The sequence below is a fragment of the Quercus robur genome, chromosome 7 (assembly GCF_932294415.1).
Source record: "Quercus robur chromosome 7, dhQueRobu3.1, whole genome shotgun sequence".
Lineage (NCBI taxonomy): Eukaryota > Viridiplantae > Streptophyta > Magnoliopsida > Fagales > Fagaceae > Quercus > Quercus robur.
The window spans coordinates 20444852-20469855 of record NC_065540.1 but is presented as its reverse complement, the minus strand read 5'-3'; the positions used below and the strand labels follow the sequence as shown (position 1 = coordinate 20469855).

Genomic DNA, 25004 nt, shown 5'->3' with positions numbered 1-25004 from the left:
TATATATATATATATATTTATATATATAAGTTCCCTACAATTGATTTAAAAAAAATTATTAAATATAAAATATATTTTAAATATATGTTAAATATGGTGGGTCGGGTCGGGTTTGGCGGGTTTGTAATTTTATGACCCAAACCCAACCCGACCCGCTATAAAATTATTTTTTGTAACCCAACCCAACCCACCAAGCCTTAAAAACCGACCCAACCCGATGGGTCGGGTTGGGTTGGGTCGGGTTTGGCGGGTCGGTGGGTTTTCTGCACACCCCTATGCTCTGTATTATAGGAACACCCTCGAATTAAAAAAAATATATATTTTAATTGTTCTACTTTCAAGCAAAAAAAAAAAAAAAAAATGAAGAAAGCCCAAAATAAAATTTGGTAACAGAGGCAAGCCCACGGCAACTCGGCAAGCCCAACAGATTACAGAGGTAAACCCACGGATTCTCAAAAAAAAAAAAAAAAAAAAAAAAAAAAAACACCAATACAGAGCTGCAGAGCAAATCAAATCAGAACTCACTTCTAATTTTCTAAATCAGAAATCCCTAAAGGCCTAACGTAAACCTAAAGAGTGAAGATAGAGCAAGCAACGCCTCACTGCCTCAGTCCCTCAGAGCAATGCCTCAGGCTCAAGCCAACTGCCAACAGCCGGAGTCATGGAGATCGGATCGGTCACGTCGCTTGCAGCTCGCTCGTTGTCGGAGATCGGTCCAGTCCAAATCGTCATCGTTGCTTGGCTCACTCGCCCCTCGTCCTCGTCGCTCGTCACTCGTCACTGCCCTCATCGAAGATCGCTCGTCGCCTCGTGACCTCGTCACTGCCTCAACGGCCTCAGCCTTCAGGCCTCCCTGCTTAGCTGCTCCGATGCTCGGCTGCTCCGGTGCAGGTGCTCCCTCCCTTTCTGACTCTCTCTCACTCTCTCACTCTCTTTCTCCATCTGAATGACTTTTTCTGAAATGAAAATTATGACTCTCTCTCTCTCTCTCTTTATTCTTTAATACTAATTTTAATACTTTGTCTTTATCTGATTCTGTGATTGGGCCACTAATTGCTAAGCTTTAATTTTATCTTTATTAATATTTGGTTGATTTTTTGACTTTTTAAATTTGTCTTTATCTTAATATCTTATCTGTTGGTGTTGGTTAGTGTTGGTGTGTGTTTGTGTAGGTGTGATATTAAATTATTAATTGTCTTTTTAGTGTAATGTGTATTGTGATTGTAAAGTTTTCTGATGGGCAGCTGGCTCTTGTGATTGGAGAAATTTAATTAATTGAGGAAAAAAATAATTAATAATTTAATTAATCAATACATTATAAAAAACAAACAAATTAAATTATGTTAGACTAAACAACAATTAATAATTTAATAATTAATAAAATAACAATACAACAAATTAATGAAACAACTAAACAATAATAATTAATAATTTTATTAATATATCAAATGAATTTATAGTTTATTGTATAGGTACCTTTGTTCATTTCATTTCTTTTCATTTTTTTTTTTCATTTTTGAGGTTTTTCGGTGTGCAAAATGCAAATTTGTTTTGGTTTTAAATTTTTTTTTTTTTAAGCACAAACTTCATGTCGGCCAAATTTTGAATTTCGGCCAGTATTTACCGAAACACCCGAAATAGACTGAAATGACTCAAAATTTTTTCAAAGTGAAATAAGAATACCCTGGACAAAATTCCTAGAGTAGTCACTGATCCAAACAACACAAAATCGAAAGTACACTAGCCTTGTTGGTCCTTAGTCCAATTCCCAAACGCTGCATCATATTCATCTTTGGTACTTTTTAAGATGGGTCGTCAGCACCAGCAAGCTCATATACTAATGTTGCCTTTTCCTTTACTAGGCCACATCAAACCCATGCTAAGTATTGCACAGCTTCTATGCACGCTGGCCTCCATGTTACCTTCCTTAACACAGAGCACAACCCTAGCCGCCTCACCCAGCTACAAGAGCTTTCTACTCACTTCCCTACCCTCCATTTTGAGTCCATCTCCGATGGCCAGCCAAAGGATCACCCTCGCACTTATGACTTGACTAAAGACATGGTCATCTCGTTCAAGTCTGTCACAAAGCCACTCTTCCGCGAGATGTTGGCTGAGTATAGTAGAAACTCTGATCTGGGTCCGGTCACTTGTATAATAGTGGATGGAATTATGTACTCTTTCGCAAATGAAGTAGCTGAAGAGTTGGGGATTCGAGTAATTACTACGCGTCCATAAGGTGCTTGCTGCTTGTGGAGCTTTTGCTGTATTTCGAGGCTAATTGAGGAAGGCCACATTCCAGTTGGAGGTGAGTACGACTTCTATAAGTTCTAGGTGCATATATACTAATAGAATGGGTTAATGGGACGATGGTCTCTCAACAACACGGTGATCTCTCCCTCATACCATTAAGGCATTAACCTGAAAAACTATGGTTATCTCCCTTTTCAGACACACACACACACACACACACAAAAAGCGCGCGAAATGGTCATTCCACATATTGAGTTTCACACTACACGCGTATACGGTCTAGTATATTTGCAGCTTAAAAATTCCCACATTGGTTCATTGTGGAATGATAGAAACATCCACTTTATTTACTCCTGAATGTGAAAGGCTGTTAATTAATGCCAAACTCAGCCAACACCTCAGGCAGAATTTGATTTTCTATGGTGAATGCAGACCATGCATGTGCCAAATAATATGTATTCAACATCCGCAATATTCTCTTAATGTTGAAGCTATGTCATATATATATATATATATATATATACACATCAGACTGATATATAAGCAATATCAAACTTAGAAGCTCTACATAGTATTTTAGCCTCAATTTTAATATACGTACTACAGGATATGATGAAATTAAGTAAGTTATAGATAACTCAACTGGTAAAATATCTTGTCGTCTAATAAAATATCTAAAGTTTGAATTCCACTTACACCAAAAATTAATTGGATTTCATAGGTTTTAATTTTATCATATGTATAAAAAAAATTACTATTATATTAAAATTTTAATGATATTAGTAAAATATTTTTTTAAAGATTTGTATTGCATGACCACATTGTGATTGAAAAATAAATGATTATCTACTTGGTACATCCCCATATACAATATGTTGAAGAAACTTTTATTATCCAATGTTCAATATTATATTAGTATATATTTTTCAAATTACATTTCATTTTACTATCACAATTAACCTCCAACCTTCGCCACAATTATTGCAGCAAAAGAAGATCTAGATAGGACGATTACAAGAGTGCCAGGTATGGAGGGTCTTTTGTGATGCCGAGATCTACCTTTAATTTGTAGACAGCCAATCACTGATCCTCTCCTACAACTCTTCATCGAAGAAAGCAAAACCATGACTCGAGCTTCAGGAATCATACCCAACACCTTTCATGACCTCAAGGCTCCGATTCTCTGTCACATTGCCCCTCTCTTTCCGAATATTTACACAATTGGTCCACTCAATGCTCTTGTCAAAACCCAAATCGGGGACGATATCGTCTCGCAGTGTATATCCTCCTCTAGTAACTTATTGGAACCAGACCATAATTGCATAACATGGCTAGATTCCTAGCCATTAAGATCTATTTTTTATGTTAGCTTTGGAAGCATAGCAAGGGTGACACGTGGTCAATTGTTGGAGTTTTGGTATGGTTTGGTCAATAGTGGCGCATTGTTTTTATGGGTTATACGACGTGATATGATTGAAGGTGTGAAAAGGGGTGACATGATCCCGGCGGAGCTTGAGGAGGCCACAAAAGAAAGGGGATTTGTGGTGGATTGGGCCCCACAAGAAGATGTTCTAGCCCACCCAGCTGTGGGTGGGTTTTTTACCCACAGTGGTTGGAACTCGGTTGTAGAAAGCATTGATGCTGGGGTGCCTATGATTTGTTGGCCCCTATTTGGGGACCACCAACTTAATAGTAGATGGGTTAGTGAAGGGTAGAGGATTGGGCTTGATATGAAGGATAAATGTGATAGATCAACCGTTGAGATAATGATAAAAACCCTTATGAAACATAGAAGGGAGGAAATCATCAACTCTATGGACCAATTTTCAAAATTGGCTCATGATTTTGTTAGCCCAAGTGCCCAAGTGGATCCTCCTACAAGAACTTGGAGAAGCTTATTGAAGACTTGAGAAGAATATGATTTTGTGATTAGATTGGCAATTGCAAATTGGCAATGGCAGTATATAATAGGTTCCTCAATAAATCATATGCTCCTTTCCCAATAAAGAACAATAAGATTGAAGAAGTTATTTTAAAGAATATTGTGGTTTATGTTAGATTTTGAATTCCCTCATTTTGGCAGCTAAATAAAAATCTTTGTAATAAGTGGAGTGTTTGTTTGAGTGTTCTTATGACACTTAAACTTGATTGCAGTTAGTCGTTTGTTATTTGATGGTTTTTGATTTTCTTCCAATGGTCTATTTACTTGTATAACTTGAAATAATTGTGTGTACAATGTATTAACTCCTATTGTGTACAATGCATATGCTTTTGTTGTATAGAATTTTCTTATTTATTGGGCAAAAAATTAAGGGGAAAAATATTTACCAAGAGTCTTGTAGCACACTAGCACCACCCAATATTTATTAATCCCATTCTCACTCCTAATTACATTTTTTTTTATGCCATCTGTAGGGACACGATTCTCAAACGGCCCAGCAATGACGTTGGGCTCGCACGTGAAGGATCCCTCACAATAAGATTTGTAGAGAGTGGGCTTGAAAGGCTAGCGTTTGGTCACAAGGCGTTGGTCCAAACCGGACTTTAAGGAAACTCAGACAAGAAAAGGCTTCAGCCTGGATATCCAAGCCTTACAACTTTGTAACTTGAGAGATTGGACTCCTCGGATCATGTCCGAGGAGCACTAATGTCTTTCTCCGGTTACCCGGAGGTGGGTTTTTCGTGGTGGTGTACATATATTATCCGGTCATTCTCATCCCTGGAGTTTTTCCCAGGAAGTGAGATGGGGATCTCCTTCTGATTAGTTTACCTTTCCTTTTATACTAGCCTACGTTTGCTGTCTCTCGTCCACGTGTAGGGTCAACTTTTCCTGGACTGATATTTGTCCCGTCAATCTAATCCCAGAATTGTTGGGGATGGTTAATAAAGCCTAAAAATCAGGTTCTGTTAGGTGTAAAGTCTTATCAGTGAAGGGTATTAAGGACAACTTCCCTGAGATATTTTAGATCTTCTTACGGATTTGTTCTTATAGCTCTCTTTTACCCCTTCTGTCAAGGGAGCTTTAGGCTTGCCGAGGACTAAACCGTCCTCGGCTGCATATCTGGGCCATCCTCGGCCTTATACTTTTAAGCTTGGGCCGTAACTTTTTTCAGCTTGGGCTTGCGGGCTCCCCACGAGCAAGTGGGCCTGGCCCATAAACTATCGGGCCCCACACCATCCTTTCATTCGAATTTAATTCATGTATTTCTTTGAAGACACTGTTTATAAATTATGTATAAACTAAACCAGAACTAGTATGAAATGCAGCAAAAGAGAGCAACAGAAAACTAAAATATGTTGCCTCTACAACTATAAATGCAGGTTATAAACATGTTATCTGCAAGGGAGACACACCCAATGTTATTCACCCACTTCAAAAAATCATTCTTGGAGCCCCTTTGGGCTATCAAACATATTATAGATGATAAGTTATTTTAAATTCCTTCCCTGATTGGATTCTTTTTCATGGATGAAAGTGCATTTTACTAATTATTTGAGCCTTTTACCCACTTCCCAACCCTTCATTTTGAGTAGGGGTGGCAAAATAAGCTCAAACCCATTTGCCCACCCAAACCAACCCAATTATTAGTTGGGTTAAATGACATCAACCCAATTAGATTCAATTATTATTGGGTTTTAATTAAAAACCCATTGAACCCCATTTAACCCAAAAACAATATGCCCCAAATTCAACCTAGCCCTCAGGTTTCACGAGGATTTCATTTTCCCTAATTTTCTCAACTTCCAATCACATCAAAACTCTTCAAAGTTTCAGAAGATTTCTAAGTTGTTCGCCAGAATATTCACATTATCTCTTTCCGATCACTCCAGCACTCATCGAATAGCTTCGAATCTCGGATTTGGTTTCTCTCTTTAGTTACTCAAAAGTCTTTTTTTGCTTTCCTTCATTTTCTCCGTTACCAAACAGTGATTCATGTGGCCACTAGGCAACAATCATAGGACAATGATTTGTGTGGCCCCAGGGATTTACAAGCAACCTGCGTACGTGCCAAAAACCTCATATTTAATTTCTCATTTTAACATATTTTATTCAATGAGATGGGTGATTCATCCACATGAGTACCAAAACATAGATCCACAAACCCAAAGAAAATAAACTTTAATGCTATGAAACTTAAACTTTAATTCTAAATAAACCAATGCCAATTTAGTAGTAAATTAGACCTTCCTATGGGTAGAGGCGCATCGTGCATGGAATGTAAGACAAAATTCAGAGTTGCAGTGGAAAACAAACATACCTCCAGCCATAGTTATTTAAGTCTTTGAAGAAAAGAAAACTCACCATATGATGATAGTGTATATAAAAGGGTCTTCTAGTTTATGGCATTTACCTCACACATATCTTTTTGATGGGAGACAGGCTATATATATATATATATATATATATATATATATATATAAGCTAGACTAGGGACCCTTTTAAATTAAAATTTGTTCCATAACCTTCTTCCATCAAGGAGTTTAAAACTTGTAACTCTAAGGTGTTTATTAACCAAAGGGGTTAAATCATTTGAGAGTTACTTAGAAATTGTTATTCACCATAACATCGATCTTTCACCCAAAAAAAAAAAAAAAAAAAAATCCTTAAAATATGAGTTTTCATTTATCATTTAAATGTGGGCCACATAAAGTTTTCTTAAAATCATAGAGTTGAGAAGAATATGATTTTATGAGTAGATTGATAATTGCAAGTTAGCAGTGGCAATATATGATTAAGAAGTTTTCTTAACAAAGCATATGCTCCTTTCCTTATAAAGAACAATAAGATTGAAGAACCTATTTTTAATAATATTGTGGTTGATGTTAGATTTCGGGTTGCTTCATGTTAGCAGCTAAACAAAAGGCTTTGTAATACTTGGAGTGCTAGTCTTATTGTTCTTATCGGACTTCAACTTTTTTTTTTTTTTGAGAATGTTATCGGACTTCAACTTGATTGCTTTAGTCAATCAATTTTTATTTGATAGTTTTTAATTACCATCCAAGGGTCTGTTTATTTGTATAAGTTGAAATAAATGCGTGTACACCTTCAATTGTGTACAATGCATCCGCTTTTATTGTAAAATAGATTTTTGTCCTTCATTAGCCAAAAAATTAAAAAATATAAATATAAAACAAAATACGATTTGTCAGTCCGCTATGAATAATATTGTGTTCATATATATTTTGATAAAATAAAGTGAAAGTAGTTGTAACTTGTGGAGGGCTCATCCCTGGTCTCAATGATCTATGAATCTATGATCTAACCAGTCAGGTCATTGTCAGTCTGATTCATTTGTAGATGTCATTATGCTGCTTATAGTTTTTAACCCACAATATTAGACTTGCAATCATTTTCGATGGATTGTTTATGTTGCAAGATTGGATCTGTAAATTAAATAACATCAAGTCAACTCAACGATACAGATAAACATGAACACGGAAAAACCTGTATTCTATTCGTTTTCTGAAAAAAAGTGTCTTTATCTCAGGGTGCAACATTCGTCATTAGTCTTGCTATTCACCGACTCCCCAAACTAATCACAGGCGTCAGGTGTGAGTCCACTCCATGGGTACGTCGATGAGTATATATGTGTTAACAAATTTTTTTGGCATAGATGCAAGAAAAATGTTAAAACCATAACTTTTGTTACAACTTACTCATATAAATCCACCATTTTTACTTCACTATTCACAAATCACAACTTGCCATGTGAGCAAATTATGGTAAAAGTTATAGTACTAGTATTACTCATAGATGCAAAATGTGCGTTAGCCAGCCTGGATTTAACTGTTACACAATACTGTTGATAAGAGTAATGCATGCATACGTACACTGTAAATCCTCTCTTCCATTTTTCTTTGAACGTAAGGTGAAATGATAATCGCATAATATTTTTATAATACTTACACACAATAAATTTTAGGTGACATATTGTTGTTGGGTTGTAATTGGTGCAATAATGGGTAAAATTAGAACCAGTAACAACTTACCACCTATAATTTATTGTAAAAATATTGTGAACGTAGCATTTTTTCATATGAAAAGTGCTAGAGCCATAAACTTTTTTATATATTTTTTTACAAATTGCTAACATGATGAGTTATTACTGAAAAGTAAAAATAAAATGATGTCAGTACTAAGCCCAGATGAGAATTAGTAAAAATCTATCGCCTCAAAAGTTTGTAAAAAATATTATAAAAAAGTTGGTAGTGGTAACACTACTCTTCTCATATAAACATAAAATTCCACAACAGTTAAGTTAGCAAATTTTTATTAAGTTCTCATTTAAGCCCATAGCTAACATTACTTTTTTATCTATTACTAACAATCTATCACATAACTGTTGTGAAATTTTTTGCGTTTATAGATTTTTCTCAATTTGAACCCACCTCCCTTTCTCCCCCTATCTACTTATATAAAGAAAAAAAGAATTTCCATCTATATATTTTGAAGCTTAAGATACATTGATGATAAAATAGGAGAATTTTCTTTCTATTTTATTAGTAAATTTTGACAAATATAAGAAATAATATATCAAGAATAATTACATACTATTGGGGGGGGGGGGGATCAAAGAACAAGGTGAATTTAAAGAATCAAAAGATCATCATGGATTTTTAGCAGTGCGATAAAAGAGTAAGTAAAACCCCGACCCAGTAAATTCTCAAACAGTAAGGGTACGTTTGGTACGCAATAATAACTCCTGTAATGAAATAGTTATTCATGTGTAATATCAATTCAGTTATTTGGCTGCACCTTTATTACATGAATTAGTTATTACATTGTAATAACTATTCTTTAAATTGAAGAATAGTTATTCCTCTTTAAAATGGATGTAATAGCTATTCCTTAGTGTATATAATAGGTTTTAAAATCAATATATTTCCAAAAATATAAAATTTTCTTATACATCATCTTTTAGAAGTTTTTTATATGTAACAACCAAACTTATTAATAGTAATAGTTATTCCATTACAATGTCTTCTATTCTTAGTAATAAAGATTACTATTCCTAATATAATCTACGTTCAATGTACCAAACGTACCCTAAGTCATTTTCACTACCACAGTGCATATTGCTGTTGGATTCAGAGAGAGAGAAAGAGAGATTGTAGAGGAAAATTTATCCCTGAGAGGAAAACAATCTTCTTGGCCATGTACTTTGGCCTTTGTAACAAAACATGCAATGGTTTGTGGAGGTGGTAGAATGGTCATGACTGGCATTGAACTGTTGAAGGTGCCGGTGACTGGTGCCAGCGGAGGTTGGTGGTGGTGCTGGCATGGGATGGGTGGGATTTTTTTTTTTTTTTTGGTAAGTGAAATAAGAACAATGCATAAAATAAGAATTTAATTAAATAAATGTACATATGATATGTTATGATTTGTAGAATATAAAGTGGTACAGAGAAAGTGAAATAGAAGATTTTAATTTGAACATAGAAATTTATGGTGTGATTTGCAGAATATATTGTGGAATATAAAGTAGTATATAGAGAATGCGCAGAATAGGACGGGGTCAACAATTTTGGAGGCCTAAAGTGAAAATTTTAAATGGGTTTTTTTTATAATTAAATATTTATTAAATAATATTTATTAAACTTTTTAATTTTTTATTTAAAATCTATTTTTCTTACTTTTTGAGATATAAAATTACTAATTAGGTTTTTGTTTTTAAGTTCCTCTAACATTTCTTTTACAATTAATAATATGACTAATTTTGCTTAATTTTATTATACCTCAAATAGGATTTTATTAATTGGTATGATAAAGAAAAAAAAGACTATTCATTCTACAGTGGGCGGGTTAGTGTCTTAGAGCATCCACAGCAGCTGTGGTATAATTTATGTCATTTTGCCACACTAAAGACCTACTTTATTGTTTTACCACATCATTTTACAACATCCCATTTATCAGATGTTTTATCATTCAATCCTATACATTAAAATAATATTTACTACACATTAAAATAATATAAACAATACAATAAAATAATATATCTAACACAGTAATTAACAACCACAACACTGCTGCCGCCGCCGCCACCACCGCCACCGCCACCACCACCATCGTGGCAGCTACAATCCATTGCAAAACAAAAAATTGAAAACAAAACCACCGCCCACCACAAAACCCATTAAAACCCAGAAAACACAGAAAATCCATGAATCAAACCCAGAAAACAGCAACTCAAACCCAGAAAACACAACCAACTCAAACCCAGAAAACACAACCAAAACCCACTAGACCGGCAACCCAAACCCACGAAACTACTAGCACCGCTAACCCAAAGCCCCGAATCCACTTGCACCGGCAACCAAAACCCATTAGCACCGGCAACCCACGATTTCGATCTCACCTCAACGTCGATGGCCACGTCGATTCCAATCCCATAATCGTGACGAACACTCCGGCGGCAGACCTCGCCCTCACGAACCTCGCTTATTGCTCGCACACCGATCTTCATGGCTTCGCCGTCCCTGGCACCAAGCTCTACCTCGCCTCCATCGCCGATTCCTTTGTTCTTTCTGGGTTTGTGAGGATTCCATTTCTGGGTTTTGTTTTAAACTAGGAATTGGATTTGAGGATTTTTGGGTTTGATTTTTGGATTTGAAGAAAGAAGATTTCTGGGTTTGATTTGAGGAAAGAACACCGGTTTGGGAGAGAGAGACCGATTGTGAGGAGAGGTGTTCGTGAGGAGAGGAAACAACACCGGTTGGGGAGAGAAAAAATCAATTAAAAAAGTGAGAGGAGAGAGAAAAACCGAATAAAAAATAATAAATTTATACCACATTTCGTCCGTACCGTTGCAAATTTGCAACGGTACTGTTCATATGTGGTATAAATTTTACCATTTGGAACATCTGATAAAGCTCCGTTTTTGTGTTTGGTGTGTTAAATGTGCCAAAAATTTGGCATTTGGCACATTTAGCACATCTGCTGCGGGTGCTCTTAGGGAAGCTAGTTTTAGCCTGTGGGATCGTGGGTCATGTGGCATTGTGTGCTAGTATGCTATGGGCAGTGTGCTACTGCTATCAACTATGTATTGTGAGGCTTTTTTTTCTTTTTTTTTTTTTTTTCCTTTCTTTAATTTTTTTGGTAGAAAAATTAAAAAGTCTAATTAATGTGCAATTATTGTATAAGAGTTGAAACAATCAGTAACCCATGTAATACTACTTCATATCTTCTCTATATATACATCCAACAAATCATAATACTACAATCTACAAGGGTGTACTCCTATCTGAAAAACAGAACACAAAAGGTCTTGTGATGGCGCAAGACAAAGTCCCTCACGTTGTTATCTTGCCCCTCCCACTTTCAGGCCACGTTAAACCCATGCTCACCTTAGCCAAGCTTCTCTGCGATGCCGGCTTTCTAATAACCTTTGTTAACTCCGATTACAACCATGATCGTCTTGAGCGTGTCATGGACATCCCGGCCTTCTATAATCGCAGTCCAGGGTTTCGATTTGTGTCCATCTCTGATGGTCTTCCACTTGATCAACCACGTCTTGGCCCTATTATATTTCAATTGTTCTCTAATACTAGGACAGTGAGCAAGCCACTTTTCCGAGAATTGTTGATATCACTACGACAATCGACAGAAAGGTCTCCACCGACGTGTATTATAGCCGATGGACTCATGTGTTTCGCTATTGATGTTGCTGAGGAGCTTGGGGTTCCAATCATTACTTTTCCAACTCATGGCTCCCATGGCATGTGGACTATTATGCATACTTCAAATCTCATTGAAGAAGGGGAAGTTCCTTTCCAAGGTAAGTGGACTTTTGGTTTTCTTAATTACTCCTATATGTAATATATACAACAATAGAACTGTGTTTAAATCAAATGGAACTGTGTTTAATTACCCTTGCTCGTTGGATTGCTTATTGTATGTGAGACCGACCTTTAAACATCTCTTCTTTTTACTCGGATTTCCTCCTCAAGTTCAGAGATGGTTCAAGGCCCTCCTCTTCTCTTTTGCCTTTTTAATATATTCTTATTTAGAAGAAAAAAAAGGGACAATGATCTTCTAAAAATTTGAAAGTTTTTAAATATTATACATAAAATTTGAAATTTTGGGTAATATTCCGAAAATAAAAAAAAATTGGTCCAAAGAACCTAAAAATTATATTGAATTAATTGGTCACCTTGTCACGTTGTGTTCTTCACAAAACAAAAATCCCCATAAGTGTTACAGGCATCGATTTTTTAAATTAAAAAAAGAAAATTGTGTTTGTTCTTTGATGGAACACAAATCCGTCAGTGAGTGAGCAGATGGAATCACTCGTGGAATGTGATGGTTTGCTCGACGAGGGACACCGGTGTGGCGCCTGCCACAAAGTCTCCGATGCCAAAGTTAGGATCACAATTAAACACAATAAAGGAGTAAAAGATAGTTTTAGAATATTTTTGCATATCTCCTCTTCTGTTGGTTGTGTGACAGTTTTATACCTGAGGCCTTAAGGGCTAGCCGTTGAGGCTGTTAATGCTTTCTTTAGTAACGCACCTGGTCAGTAATGAGACTTTTAAGAGGCCCTCCAACGGTCTTCTTGGTCGATTTGGTAACTGCTTGGATCATTGGTTGACTGCATTGAATAACTCTCCGCCTTCGTCAGTGATGATGGCTTTCTTCGTTGTTTCTGATTACCTCGTCATAGATGATTCTCTCGTCATTAATGTTATCTTCGTCATCGAGATGTAGAGTCGTCATTCCCGTCAGTTGCCCCCCAGGTTCTGGGGTCGTCGGTGACCCGTCATGACGATCACAGAAGATGAAAAGTTTTTCTTGTGACTCTTGGGGTTCTGTTCCGCCTTTAATGCCTAGTGGCGGCGCTACACGCAATCATGGCCACGTGGCGCTTGATGGTCTGTGGAATTAATGGCATGACCCTTGGGTTTCCCGCTGGTTTTTCAATCGTTTTTGGCCCACATTTAAAACTTCTCCTTTTCAACTTTTCGTTTACTTCTCAGAGAGCAAAAGCAAACCAAATTTTTTAGTGATACTCTGAATGTTTTGAGGCTTCCTTTCTTCTCCGATTTGCCTTGCGCTGCGCTTCTGCCGTTCCGCCATTGGAGGTACGTTCTTCTTTCCTTTTTCTTTCTTCTTTTTCTTCTTTTACTGCAGCATAATTTCTGATTTGCTGTTCCTTTTTCGCTTCTATTCTGGTGTTGGCTTTTGTTTTTCTTTTGGGGTTTCAGTTTCGTACCTTGTTTTTCCGCCTTTTGATTTCTGTATTTTCCATGGTTGATAGCTTAGAGGTTAGGATAGCTTGCCCGTCGATCTCCTTCCTTTTTGCGCGTCTAGGGGGGTCTTTGGGTACTTACCCTTTTTTAGAAAATTTTGTGTACGAAGGCAATAGTCTGAGCGTCGTTTTGAGTGAGTTGTTGCCTTTGCTCCGTCAATCGCTAAATTGGTTTGAGGGTTTAGGAGGAAGAGGATTAATGTCTGAGGTTAGGTCTAGTGACCTCGAGACTGGGCTATCGTCCAGTGGTGGCCCGGCAGAAGGAGATACAGCCGTCTCTGGTTCTCGAGAGGTTAGGGCTTTTTATGCCCTTAGGGAGATTTGTGGTCTGGATGACGAGACCGTGAATAGATTTAAGGATAGGTTTCAATTTCCGTCTAGGGTTCGTGTTCGTCGTCCTAGGGAAGAAGATAGGGCTTGTCACTTCTTTCCAGGCGAAATATGTTTTTATGAGTCAACTTTCACCTGTGGGCTTAGGTTCCCCGTCCACCCGTTCCTGATGGAACTCTTAGATCATTTTGGTATAGCTCCTGGGCAGCTCATGCCTAACTCGTGGAGGATCGTCATCAACTGTATGCAAATATGGTTGGCCTCCAACGGGGATATGATCAGGATAGGCGAGCTCACCTACCTATATCGTTTGAAAGAGTCTAAGGAGTGGGGGTATTATGAATTAGTCCCTTGGGAGAAAAAGACTAGGATCGTCAAGGGACTGCCCTCGTCATTCAGGTATTGGAAGTCGCGCTTTTTCTTTGTGTCTGGGGACGACTTCGAGACTCAATCCAGCAGTGATTGGGGTGATATCCCGAGGTTGCTCCGTCGGTGGGGAACCCCGGCCTTAGGTGCGTCAGTATTTCTCCCCGTTGTTTCAATTTTGCCAATTTTGAGGTTCTGGTCTTGCTGACTTCTTTATTTCTTTGTTTGGTATAGTTAAGAGACGGCCTGGATTGAAGAGACGGTATAAAGAACGCATAGAGACCGCCATCGGGTACGCTGAGACGATTGAGAGCTGGGACGAACTGGTTGACCCTCGATCTCTTGCGTTTTACAACCTTGGTCCTAACCCATCTCCTTTCGTTCTTCGTCAGCTTGGCATTGAAGGCAAAAAGAGTAAGTTTTAACTTCGTCAGTGATGATTCCCCTTATGTATACTTAAGCAAGTTTTTGACACACTTTCTTCTTGCAGAGATGACGACAAAATTCAACAAGGACATGTATGCCAAGATGAGGTCAAAGAAGGACGAACCCCTGTCCAATCTGGGAAAAAAGACTGTGCGAGTCACCGGGAAGGGTCCTGCCTCCATCCCGCTCAGCATCGTTCCTTCCATAGCTTCTGAGACGACGAGGACTGCCTCCCCGACCGTTTCAATAGAAGAGATTCCTACTCCCGGCTCCAAAAGGTCGCGTGTGTCTGGCAAAGGGAAGGAGAAGACGGGTACTCGTTCATCCACAATATGGGATGACGAGTCTCTGGCTGTAGAAAGAGCTCACGAGGTCGTTACTTCATCGGACCTGAAGGCTCTTTCTGACCTATCCTTAAACGATGTAGCCTCTCGTCACGTCCACAAACTTGTCCAGGTGTGGGGTTCTTCTCTCTTTATCATCATATATATATATATATATATATATATTTTTTTTTTTTTTTTTTTATAGACGACCTCATAATTCCCTCCAGGTGTTGGGAGAGAGTCTCCATATCACTGCTGAGTACCTCACTCAAGGGGCCAAGGTGGCGTCTTTGGCAACCCGGATGGAGGCTTTGGAGAAGGAGAACTCCGACCTGAGGACGAACCTGATCACTTCCATGGACGAGGCAACGACGTTAAAGGAGAAGGTCAAGGTGTTGGAGGACGACCTTAGAGTGGAGCGCGGGTTGACTCTCGAGAAGGACGAGCAGCTTCTGGCAGCCAAGGAGAAACTGGTGACCATCGCTGCTCGATCTGTGGAGGCTTTCCAGACCACTGACGAGTACAACACCGTGCTCTTCAGTTGGTATTTTAAAGGTTTTGAGCTTCTCCGGAGGTACATGATCAAGCATCCTTCTGGAGTCAACCTGGAGAGCCTGGATTTGGAGGAAGTGGACAAGGAGATGGCTCTGGAGGAAGCGGCTTCGTCTTCTGCTCCTGGTGATGATGCTCTCGATGATGCTCCCGAGCCTGTTGCTGACGTGCCGGCCAGTGAAGGCACAGCTGATGCTTGACTCTTCATACTTAGAAAAATTTTTTGTTTTATTGTGGGTGCCCGTCTTGTTTTGGGCCTTTCTTTTTTGTAAATCTAATTTCAAAACAATTTACTTTATTTGGAAAACAATGATATTGGCCCAGTGTTTATGGGCTGGAATGAAGCGTACTTACTTTTCTTCTTGATGTTCTGGCTGATTTACATCCGTCCGTACTTTTTGTGCTTTGTTAATTAGTTGTTGATTTAATGCACTGTGCTCTTCCGTCAACTGACTTCGGCCCTTTGACTTATGTCCGTCTAGGCGGACTTTTGTCACTTGGTCTTTTAACCTCATTATTATGGTCGCAGTAACTTACATCCTTCAAGGCGGAATCTTGTTACTGTCTTTTAACCATAGTATTATGGTCGTCGGTAACTTACATCCGTCAAGGCGGAATCTTGTCACTTAGTCTTTTAACCATAGTATTACAGTCGTCGGTAACTTACATCCGTCAAGGCGGAATCTTGTTACTTAGTCTTTTAATCATAGCATTATGGTCGTCGGTAACTTACATCCGTCAAGGCGGAATCTTGTTACTTAGTCTTTTAACCATAGTATTACAGTCGTCGGTAACTTACATCCGTCAAGGCGGAATCTTGTTACTTAGTCTTTTAATCATAGCATTATGGTCGTCGGTAACTTACATCCGTCAAGGCGGAATCTTGTTACTTAGTCTTTTAACCATAGTATTATGGTCGTCGGTAACTTACATCCGTCAAGGCGGAATCTTGTTACTTAGTCTTTTAACCATAGTATTATGGTCGTCTGTAACTTACATCCGTCAAGGCGGAATCTTGTTACTTAGTCTTTTAACCATAGTATTATGGTCGTCGGTAACTTACATCCGTCAAGGCGGAATCTTGTTACTTAGTCTTTTATAGGCCTCATGGTTGACCTGTACTGCCTGCGCAAAAACATTGAAGGAATAATACTTTTATTAACTTCAGTAACGAGTGCATTCGTGTATTACATTTACTCATGGTATTTCTTTAAATGCTCAATGTTCCAAGGACGAGGGAGCTTTCGTCCGTCCATAGTTTCCAGATGGTAACTCCCTTGCCTAGAGTAGTGAACGACGCGATATGGCCCTTCCCATGTAGGGCCCAGCTTCCCTTGAGTAGGGTCTTTAGTAGCTATAGTGACTTTGCGAAGGACGAGGTCCCCTATGGCCAGACGCCTGAGCTTGACCCTCTTATCGTAATACTCGGCCATTTTCTTTTGATACTTTGTTATTCTACTGGACGCATTGTCTCTTACTTCATCCAAGCAATCCAGGTTGAACCGCAGTCCCTCGTCATTGAGTCCCTCTCTGAAAGCTCCTCGCCTGATGCTTGTTACTCCAACTTCTACTGGGATCACTGCTTCTGAGCCGTAGGTAAGCCTGAAGGGTGTCTCTCCTGTCGGGGTTCTGGCTGTAGTCCTGTATGCCCACAAGACACTAGGCAGTTCTTCTGGCCAGGCACCTTTTGCTTCGTCCAGCTTGGTTTTGATTATCTTGAGCAACGTCCTGTTTGTTACTTCCGTCTGTCCATTTGCCTGGGGGTGTCCCGGGGATGAGAACTGATTCTTGATCCCGAGGTCCGAGCAGAACTCTCTGAAGCCTTGGCTGTCGAACTGCTTCCCATTATCAGATATGATCGTCAAAGGGATCCCGAACCTGCAGATTATGTTTTTCCACACGAAGCTCCGGATCCGAGCCTCAGTGATGGTTGCTAGGGCCTCTGCTTCAACCCATTTTGTGAAATAGTCAATAGCAACTAGAAGGAATTTTACCTGACCTTTACCTTGGGGCAGAGGACCGACGATGTCGATTCCCCATTGCGCGAATGGCCATGGGGAGGATATGGTCGTCATCTTCTCTGCTGGAAGTCGTTGTACATTCCCGTACCGCTGGCATCTGTCGCATCTTCTGACGAGGTCAGCAGCATCCCCCTGCATGGTTGGCCAAAAGTACCCCGCTCTTACCACCTTGTTTACTAGGGATCTGGGGTCGGCATGGTCGCCACAGACTCCTCCGTGTACTTCTTCTAGGATGTATTTGGCCTCGTCCTCGTCGACGCACTTTAAGTAAGGCATAGAGAAGCCTCTCTTGTACAAGACGTCATTTAGGATCGTGAACCTGGCCGCTCTCTTTTTGACCTTTCTGGCTTCGTCAGTATTCTGAGGTAAGTGTCCGTCTCGGAGGAAGGATATTAAGGGCGTCTTCCAGGTGTTTGGGCTCTGGGTGGTGAGCACTGCCACCTCTTCAATACTTGGGTATTTCTGAATTTCTATTGCCACGTCTGTGCTCGTCATTCCTGCTTCTGACGACGCTAGTTTCGACACTTCGTCAGCTTCAATATTCTTGTTTCTTGGTATCTGGACGAAATCCACTGTGTCGAACTCTTGAGTTAGTTGCCTCGTCAGTTTAAGGTATTTCTGCATCCTTTCCTCCTTTGCCTCGTACTCTCCACTGATCTGTCCGATTACCAGCTTTGAATCACTCTGGACCAGCAAATTTTTGGCACCAAAAGCTTTTCCAAGCCTCAAGCCCGTCAATATTCCTTCATATTCGGCTTCGTTATTGGTGGCTGGGAATTCCAGTTGAACTCCATATTTCATCACTTCTCCGTCGAGGGTAGTTATGACGACCCCTACTCCCCCCCTCTTTTGGGCTGACGAACCATCTGTCTGTATTGTCCATTTATCAACTTCGTCTGTAGTTCCTTCTTCATCTGGAAGAGTGAATTCAGCGATGAAGTCAGCCAGAGCTTGTGCCTTGATGGCTGCTCTTGGATGGTACTCGATGTCAAATTGGCTGAGTTTGATTGCCCATTGGACCATTCTCCCTGCTGCTTCTGGTTTGTTCATTGATTTCTTAATTGGCTGGTCCGTCATCACAAGGATAGGGTTTGACTGGAAATACGGCCTGAGCTTGCGCGAGGCTACTATAAGCGCGAACGCAATCTTTTCAATCCTTGGGTACCTGAACTCAGCTCCTTGAAAGGCCTGACTGACGTAGTACACCGGGAGTTGCTTCTTGCCTTCTTTTCTAATCAAGGCTGCGCTGACTGCCGAGGCTGACACCACCAGGTACAAGTATAGGTTCTCCCCTCCTTTGGACGGGCTCAGGAGAGGTGGACTGCTCAGATATCGCTTCAGCTCTTGGAACCCTGCTTCGCATTCGTCTGTCCAAGCGAAAGCTTGCTTGAGTGTTTTGAAAAAGGGCAGGCATTTGTCTGTGGCCCTAGAGACGAACCTATTTAGAGCTGCTATCCTTCCTGTAAGTTTTTGTACATCCTTGACGGTCTTGGGTGGGGCCATGTCAATGATAGCTTGTACTTTTTCTGGATTGGCTTCTATTCTTCTCTGGGACACCATGAATCCCAAGAATTTTCCCGAGGCTACCCCAAAAACACATTTGTTTGGATTCAACTTCATCTGGTGTTTTCTCAGGGTCGCGAAAGTCTCCTCCAGGTCGTCCAGATGTGCGAGCTCTTCCTTACTCTTGACGAGCATATCGTCTACGTATACCTCCATGTTCCTGCCAATTTGTTGGTTGAACATTTTGTTTACCATCCTCTGATATGTAGCTCCAGCATTTTTCAGCCCAAAAGGCATCACCTTGTAACAATAGAGTCCCTGGCTGGTGATGAAGGCCGTCTTCTCCTGGTCTTCTTCAGCCATCTTTATCTGGTTGTACCCTGAGAAGGCGTCCATGAACGTCAACAGCTTGTGTCCAGCGGTAGAGTCCACGAGCTGGTCTATCCTTGGTAGAGGGAAGCTGTCCTTTGGGCATGCTTTATTCAGGTCAGTGAAGTCTACACACATTCTCCACTTTCCATTTGGTTTCTTTACCAGAACGACGTTGGCGAGCCATTCTGGGTAGTATACCTCCCGGATGAACCCTGCCGTCAAGAGTTTGGTTACCTCCTCTGCTACTGCCTGATCTCGCTCTGGAGCGAAAGTTCTTCGTCGTTGCTGAACGGGCTTCCTGTTGGGGTCCACATTCAGTCTATGCTGGATGATCTCTGGAGATATGTCTGGCATGTCCTCGTGACTCCATGCAAAGACATCAAGGTTCCCTTTAAGGAACTTTATGAGTCTCGCTCTCATCTCAGGGCTTAGCGTCGTCCCTATTCTGGTTGTCCTGTCCGCATTTCCTTCTACCAATTCCACTGCTTCCAGGATCTCTACTCCGTCTTCCTCTTTTTCTTCTATCGTCCACGTGTGGTTCTCCTTTCTTGCCAGTACGGACTGGTAGCACTCCCTTGCCAGGACCTGATCACCCTTCACTTCACCCACACCATCGTCTGTTGGGAATTTCACCTTCAAACAGTAAGTTGACGTTGCCGCCTTCCACTTGTTTAGGGTAGGCCTCCCAATGATGACATTGTAGGACGAGGGGCAATCTACAACTAGGAAATCTACTTGTTTGGTCAGCTGCAACGGATAGGTCCCTGCTGTCACCGTCAGAGTCACTATACCCCTGGGGTAGACCTTGTCTCCACTGAAACTGACAAGTGGAGAGTCGAAAGGACGGAGCCTTTTTGGATCTAACTTCAACTGCTGGAAGGCTGGGAGGTAGATGATATCCGCTGAGCTTCCGTTATCAACAAGGATCCTTCTGGTATTGAACCCTTCTATATTCAGCACTATGACCAGGGGATCGTTGTGAGGCTGCTTCACTCCCCTGGCGTCTCCTTCATTAAAGGACATATCTTGGTATGTTCGTCGGTACTTGGACGGAGGAATGGCGTGGACGCTGTTTACCTGTCTGTGGTATGCTTTTCTAAGTGATCTGAATGACCCTCCTGAGAATGGTCCTCCCGTGATCGTGTTTATCTCCCCGATCACTTTGCGTGGAGGTTGGGACGTATGGTCGTCATCCCGAGTGAAGGATTCATGTTGGGTCTTGTTGTCGTCTCTGAACTTGCTATATTCTCCTTTCTTTACATATTTCTGCAACTTTCCTTTCCGTATTAATTTCTCTATTTGTTCCTTCAGGTCTCTGCAATCTTCTGTATTGTGGCCGTGGTCTCTGTGGAACCGGCAATACTTGTTCTTGTCACGTACGTTGGGGGACGAGTGTAATGGCCTGGGCCATTTGAGATAATGCTCGTCCTTGATCTGCGTGAAAATCTTGTCAACAGGCATAACCAAAGGAGTAAATTTTACCTGACGAGGATTTTTGTCATCTCTCCTTCTATTCCCGTCACTGTTCCGACGTTCTGGTCTGTCTCTCTTTTGCCCTCTGCGGTCGTCTTCCCTCTTGAACTTGTCTCCTAGCCTCTCGGTATCTTTTATGGCAGCTAGAGCGTCTTCCGCATTCATGTATTTTTGGGCCTTCAGGAGCATCTCAGCCATTGTCTTCGGGGGGTTTTTGGCAAGAGAGGCTACAAGGTCTCTGGACTTCAATCCTGCCTTGAAGGTCGTCAGTTGCACCTTGTCATCAGCTTCGTCCACCTCCAGAGTTTCCCGGGTGAATCGCTTGACATATGACCTCAGGGTCTCCTTCTCTCCCTGTCTTATGGTGAGTAAGTAATCTACTGGTCTCCTTGGGCGTTGTCCCCCTATGAAGTGACGCAGGAAAGCACTACTTAGCTGATCGAAGTTGTCTATGGACGAGTTTGGCAACTTGGTAAACCACTCTCTTGCAGCTCCTTTGAGAGTCGTAGGGAAGGAGCGACACAATATCTCATCAGGTGGTTGCTGAAGGCCCAGAGTCGTCTTAAACGTATTAAGATGATCCTGAGGGTCCTTGAGTCCGTCGAATGGTTCTAACTGAGGCAGGCGAAACTTTGACGGCACGGGGCAATCAAGTACCGCTGCAGTGAAGGGCGAATCTGTAGCCCTTACCATCTTGTCTACACTCCGGTCTGTCTTTTCCTTGATAGCGCTCCTTAGTTCGTCCATCTCTTTCCTCATTTCCCGAAGAAGATCTGAGTTCTGTTCGTCCGGAGTAGTTGGTCTCCGGGGGGTTTCCCTCTATTGGCTATCCCCCTCTCCCTCCGTGTTACCCTTGGACCGGTTTTCTTCCTGTTGAGCTTGTTGAACCTGCTGGAGCCGCAGCTTCATTTCCTGGTTCTGCCTGGTGAGTTCCTCAATGGTGGCTGCCAAGGCTTGAACTTGCTGGGCCAAGGTCGTTGAATCTGGGTTGGATTCCATCTGGATATGGTGAATTGATGGAAACTACGTTTTCGAATGTAAATCTGAAAACTCGTCCCCACAGACGGCGCCAAACTGATGGAACACAAATCCGTCAGTGAGTGAGCAGATGGAATCACTCGTGGAATGTGATGGTTTGCTCGACGAGGGACACTGGTGTGGCGCCTGCCACAAAGTCTCCGATGCCAAAGTTAGGATCACAATTAAACACAATAAAGGAGTAAAAGATAGTTTTAGAATATTTTTGCATATCTCCTCTTCTGTTGGTTGTGTGACAGTTTTATACCTGAGGCCTTAAGGGCTAGCCGTTGAGGCTGTTAATGCTTTCTTTAGTAACGCACCTGGTCAGTAATGAGACTTTTAAGAGGCCCTCCAACGGTCTTCTTGGTCGATTTGGTAACTGCTTGGATCATTGGTTGACTGCATTGAATAACTCTCCGCCTTCGTCAGTGATGATGGCTTTCTTCGTTGTTTCTGATTACCTCGTCATAGATGATTCTCTCGTCATTAATGTTATCTTCGTCATCGAGATGTAGAGTCGTCATTCCCGTCATTCTTCAATTAAAATTTTTGAAAATTGAGATTTATGCGCTGGCTTGTTGCAGTTGAGCTCTACCAAAAATCTTGGTTTTTTTTTTTTTTTTTGATGGGATGGTTTGGTGTTTTTTTCATTACTTGTTACTTTCTTTTTGGAATGAAATATTACTTGTTACTTGATAAACAATAAAATAAATCATATCAGACATATTATAGAATATAATGTTGCTAATTAGTGATTCTCAAAAAAAAAAAAAAAAAAAAACAAAACAAAAAAAAACAAAAACAAAAACAAAACAAATGTTTCTAAATAGTTTTTATTTAGAATAATATTGGATATAATGAAGATAATTATATAATATATATTTAATTTGTAGATTTTCAAAAATTATGTTGACCGAAGAACAAATGGTTAAAAATAATTTGTTTGAGGTAAAATGGAGAAATGAGGCCTTTGTGCCAAAGGTTTATATAATAGATTAGGTGTTATAATTGGGGAAGTCAAGCAATCCGGTCCAAAAACAAAGGATTCACAACCAAAAAAACAATGTGTGTGTATATATATATATATATATATATATATATATATTGTAAGGGACTCCTAAATATTATAAATTGAAAGGGAAATTATTGCAGAATTTAATCCAAAATCAATTATAGATTCAAGATTAAAATATAAAATTTTAATTTTGGCGTATGACTGAATGGAATTATATTAAGAAACAATTATTTTATAATTTTTTGTTTATATTTAATTAACGTTGAATATATAGTTTTGTAAAATTTTATATTTTAATTTAGTTTTAAATTTTTAATCTATTTTTTTACTCTTAATTTGTGAAATATGTTTGTTAATACTTTGACCAGCAAGATGAAATTCATATATACATTAATTTGCCATGAAAGCTTTTGATTGTCTTACTACAGAAGAAAGTGACATGGATAAGCCTATCACCAGCATTCCCAGCATGGAAAGCCTCTTGCGGCGTCGAGATCTTCCTGGTAATTGTAGACTAGAAGTTGAAAATCCATTGATGGAATTTATCATCAGTGAAGCCTCAGCTATGAAAAGAGCCTCTACTCTTATACTCAACACCTTTGAAGAACTCGAAGCACCCATTATCGCTCACCTCGGCTCTTTCTTCGACAAGGTTTACACAATTGGTCCTCTGCATGCTCTCTTGAAGACTCGCAACAAAGACTCTTCACAATCCGTTTCATCCTATGGTAGTTTGAGAAAAGAAGACTCAAGTTGTATGGAGTGGCTTAACTCTCAACCTCTTAAATCAGTCATATATGTTAGCTTTGGAAGTGTGATCGAGTTGTCACGTGACCAATTGATAGAGTTTTGGCATGGTTTGGTCAATAGTAGGAAACCATTTTTGTGGGTGGTAACACCAGACTTAGTTGAGGGGAATGGAGAATTAGGTCAAATTTCGGAGGAGCTTGAACAAGGGACCAAGGAAAAAGGGTATATGGTGAGTTGGGCCCCACAAGAAGAAGTCTTGGCCCATCCATCTGTTGGTGGGTTTTTGACCCATAGTGGATGGAACTCAACTTTGGAGAGTATTTTCGAGGGAGTTCCTATGATTTGTTGGCCTCAAGTTGCTGACCAACAAGTCAACGGTAGGTGTGTGAGCAAGTTGTGGAGGGTGGGGTTTGACATGAAAGATACTTGTGATAGGTTTATAATCGAGAAGATGGTGAGAGATCTTATGGAAGACAAAAGGGAGGAAATCATAAGATCGACGAATGAAACTGCAAGAATGGCTCGCGGTAGTGTCAAAGAAAATGGGTCCTCTCATTGCAACCTAGAAAGGTTGATTGAAGACTTACGCTTAATGAGCTTAACCAACTAAATTCATGTTTAAACATTTTAGTATTACATTTAAAAAGTTAGAGAAAAATTGAATATGTTATATTGGCTTCTAGCATTTGAAAGTATCATTACTCTAAATAGAAATCACATGAATTGTCGCTTATGCATTACTAGGTTATAATTTCGTTCAATATATCGAACACTCAATGAAAGCTTTAAATAAGATGGGTCCTCTTATTGCAACTTTGAAATGGTGATTGAACTTTGAAAGGCTTAATGAGCTAACCAACCCATGGTTTGTTGCATGGTTTAACTTTGGATCTTGAGATTTCAATTGGGTTTTTTAAATTCTCAAAAGCCCATTCATTCCAAACAGAGTGAAGACGTTCGCATTACAACATAATATGAATTCTTGGTTGCGTAAACTATCAAGGAACTAGCTTTGATTCGTTGGTGTGAAACTATGCAGTTTAAGTTGAAAAAAAGGAATGCCACGCCTTCTCGGGGTTATTGTTGATCTCCGAATTGTTGGTGCAGGTATGTATTACAAATAATTTGTTTATTGTGAGTTCCACATTACTTTGAAGTGAGCTCATTCGTGTGTTTATAAGTAATGATAAACCTTTATTTATATCTAACGATAGTGATTCTAATATGGGCACGAGCTCTCAGTGACTATTGGTAAGTTATTATTAGTTTTAATTTGATCCTATCACTAAATTTATATTTTTAACCTACAGAAATATCCTGATAGTATGCACCTAGGTGGATCAAGACAGCA

At 40.0% G+C, this 25004-nt stretch overlaps 3 protein-coding genes across 3 annotated transcripts; all 3 read left to right on the top strand.

Moving 5' to 3' along the window:
• Window positions 1-11524: 11524 nt before the first annotated feature.
• On the top strand, window positions 11525-12958 carry LOC126691148 (7-deoxyloganetic acid glucosyltransferase-like). The gene is made up of 2 exons (XM_050386217.1): window positions 11525-12029; window positions 12756-12958. Exons 1-2 carry the CDS (start codon window positions 11525-11527, stop codon window positions 12956-12958), a joined length of 708 nt encoding a protein of 235 aa, XP_050242174.1.
• A 740-nt stretch (window positions 12959-13698) lies between these two features.
• Window positions 13699-15841, top strand: LOC126691147 (uncharacterized). The gene is made up of 4 exons (XM_050386216.1): window positions 13699-14341; window positions 14430-14609; window positions 14686-15077; window positions 15175-15841. The coding sequence occupies exons 1-4, from the start codon at window positions 13699-13701 to the stop codon at window positions 15697-15699; spliced, it is 1740 nt and encodes a 579-aa protein (XP_050242173.1). The 3' UTR covers window positions 15700-15841.
• A 7462-nt stretch (window positions 15842-23303) lies between these two features.
• On the top strand, window positions 23304-24263 carry LOC126691146 (7-deoxyloganetic acid glucosyltransferase-like). Its single transcript, XM_050386215.1, has one exon. The coding sequence runs from the start codon at window positions 23304-23306 to the stop codon at window positions 24261-24263; it is 960 nt and encodes a 319-aa protein (XP_050242172.1).
• The last annotated feature ends 741 nt before the right edge of the window (window positions 24264-25004 follow it).

Coding starts and splice junctions, on each gene's coding strand:
- LOC126691147 (XM_050386216.1), top strand. CDS start 13,699: ATGTCTGAGGTTAGGTCTAGTGACCTCGAGACTGGGCTATCGTCCAGT. Junction 14,342..14,429: donor GTGGGGAACCCCGGCCTTAG/GTGCGTCAGTAT, acceptor TGTTTGGTATAG/TTAAGAGACGGCCTGGATTG. Junction 14,610..14,685: donor TGGCATTGAAGGCAAAAAGA/GTAAGTTTTAAC, acceptor TTCTTCTTGCAG/AGATGACGACAAAATTCAAC.
- LOC126691148 (XM_050386217.1), top strand. CDS start 11,525: ATGGCGCAAGACAAAGTCCCTCACGTTGTTATCTTGCCCCTCCCACTT. Junction 12,030..12,755: donor AGGGGAAGTTCCTTTCCAAG/GTAAGTGGACTT, acceptor TGCTTTCTTTAG/TAACGCACCTGGTCAGTAAT.
- LOC126691146 (XM_050386215.1), top strand. CDS start 23,304: ATGAAAGCTTTTGATTGTCTTACTACAGAAGAAAGTGACATGGATAAG.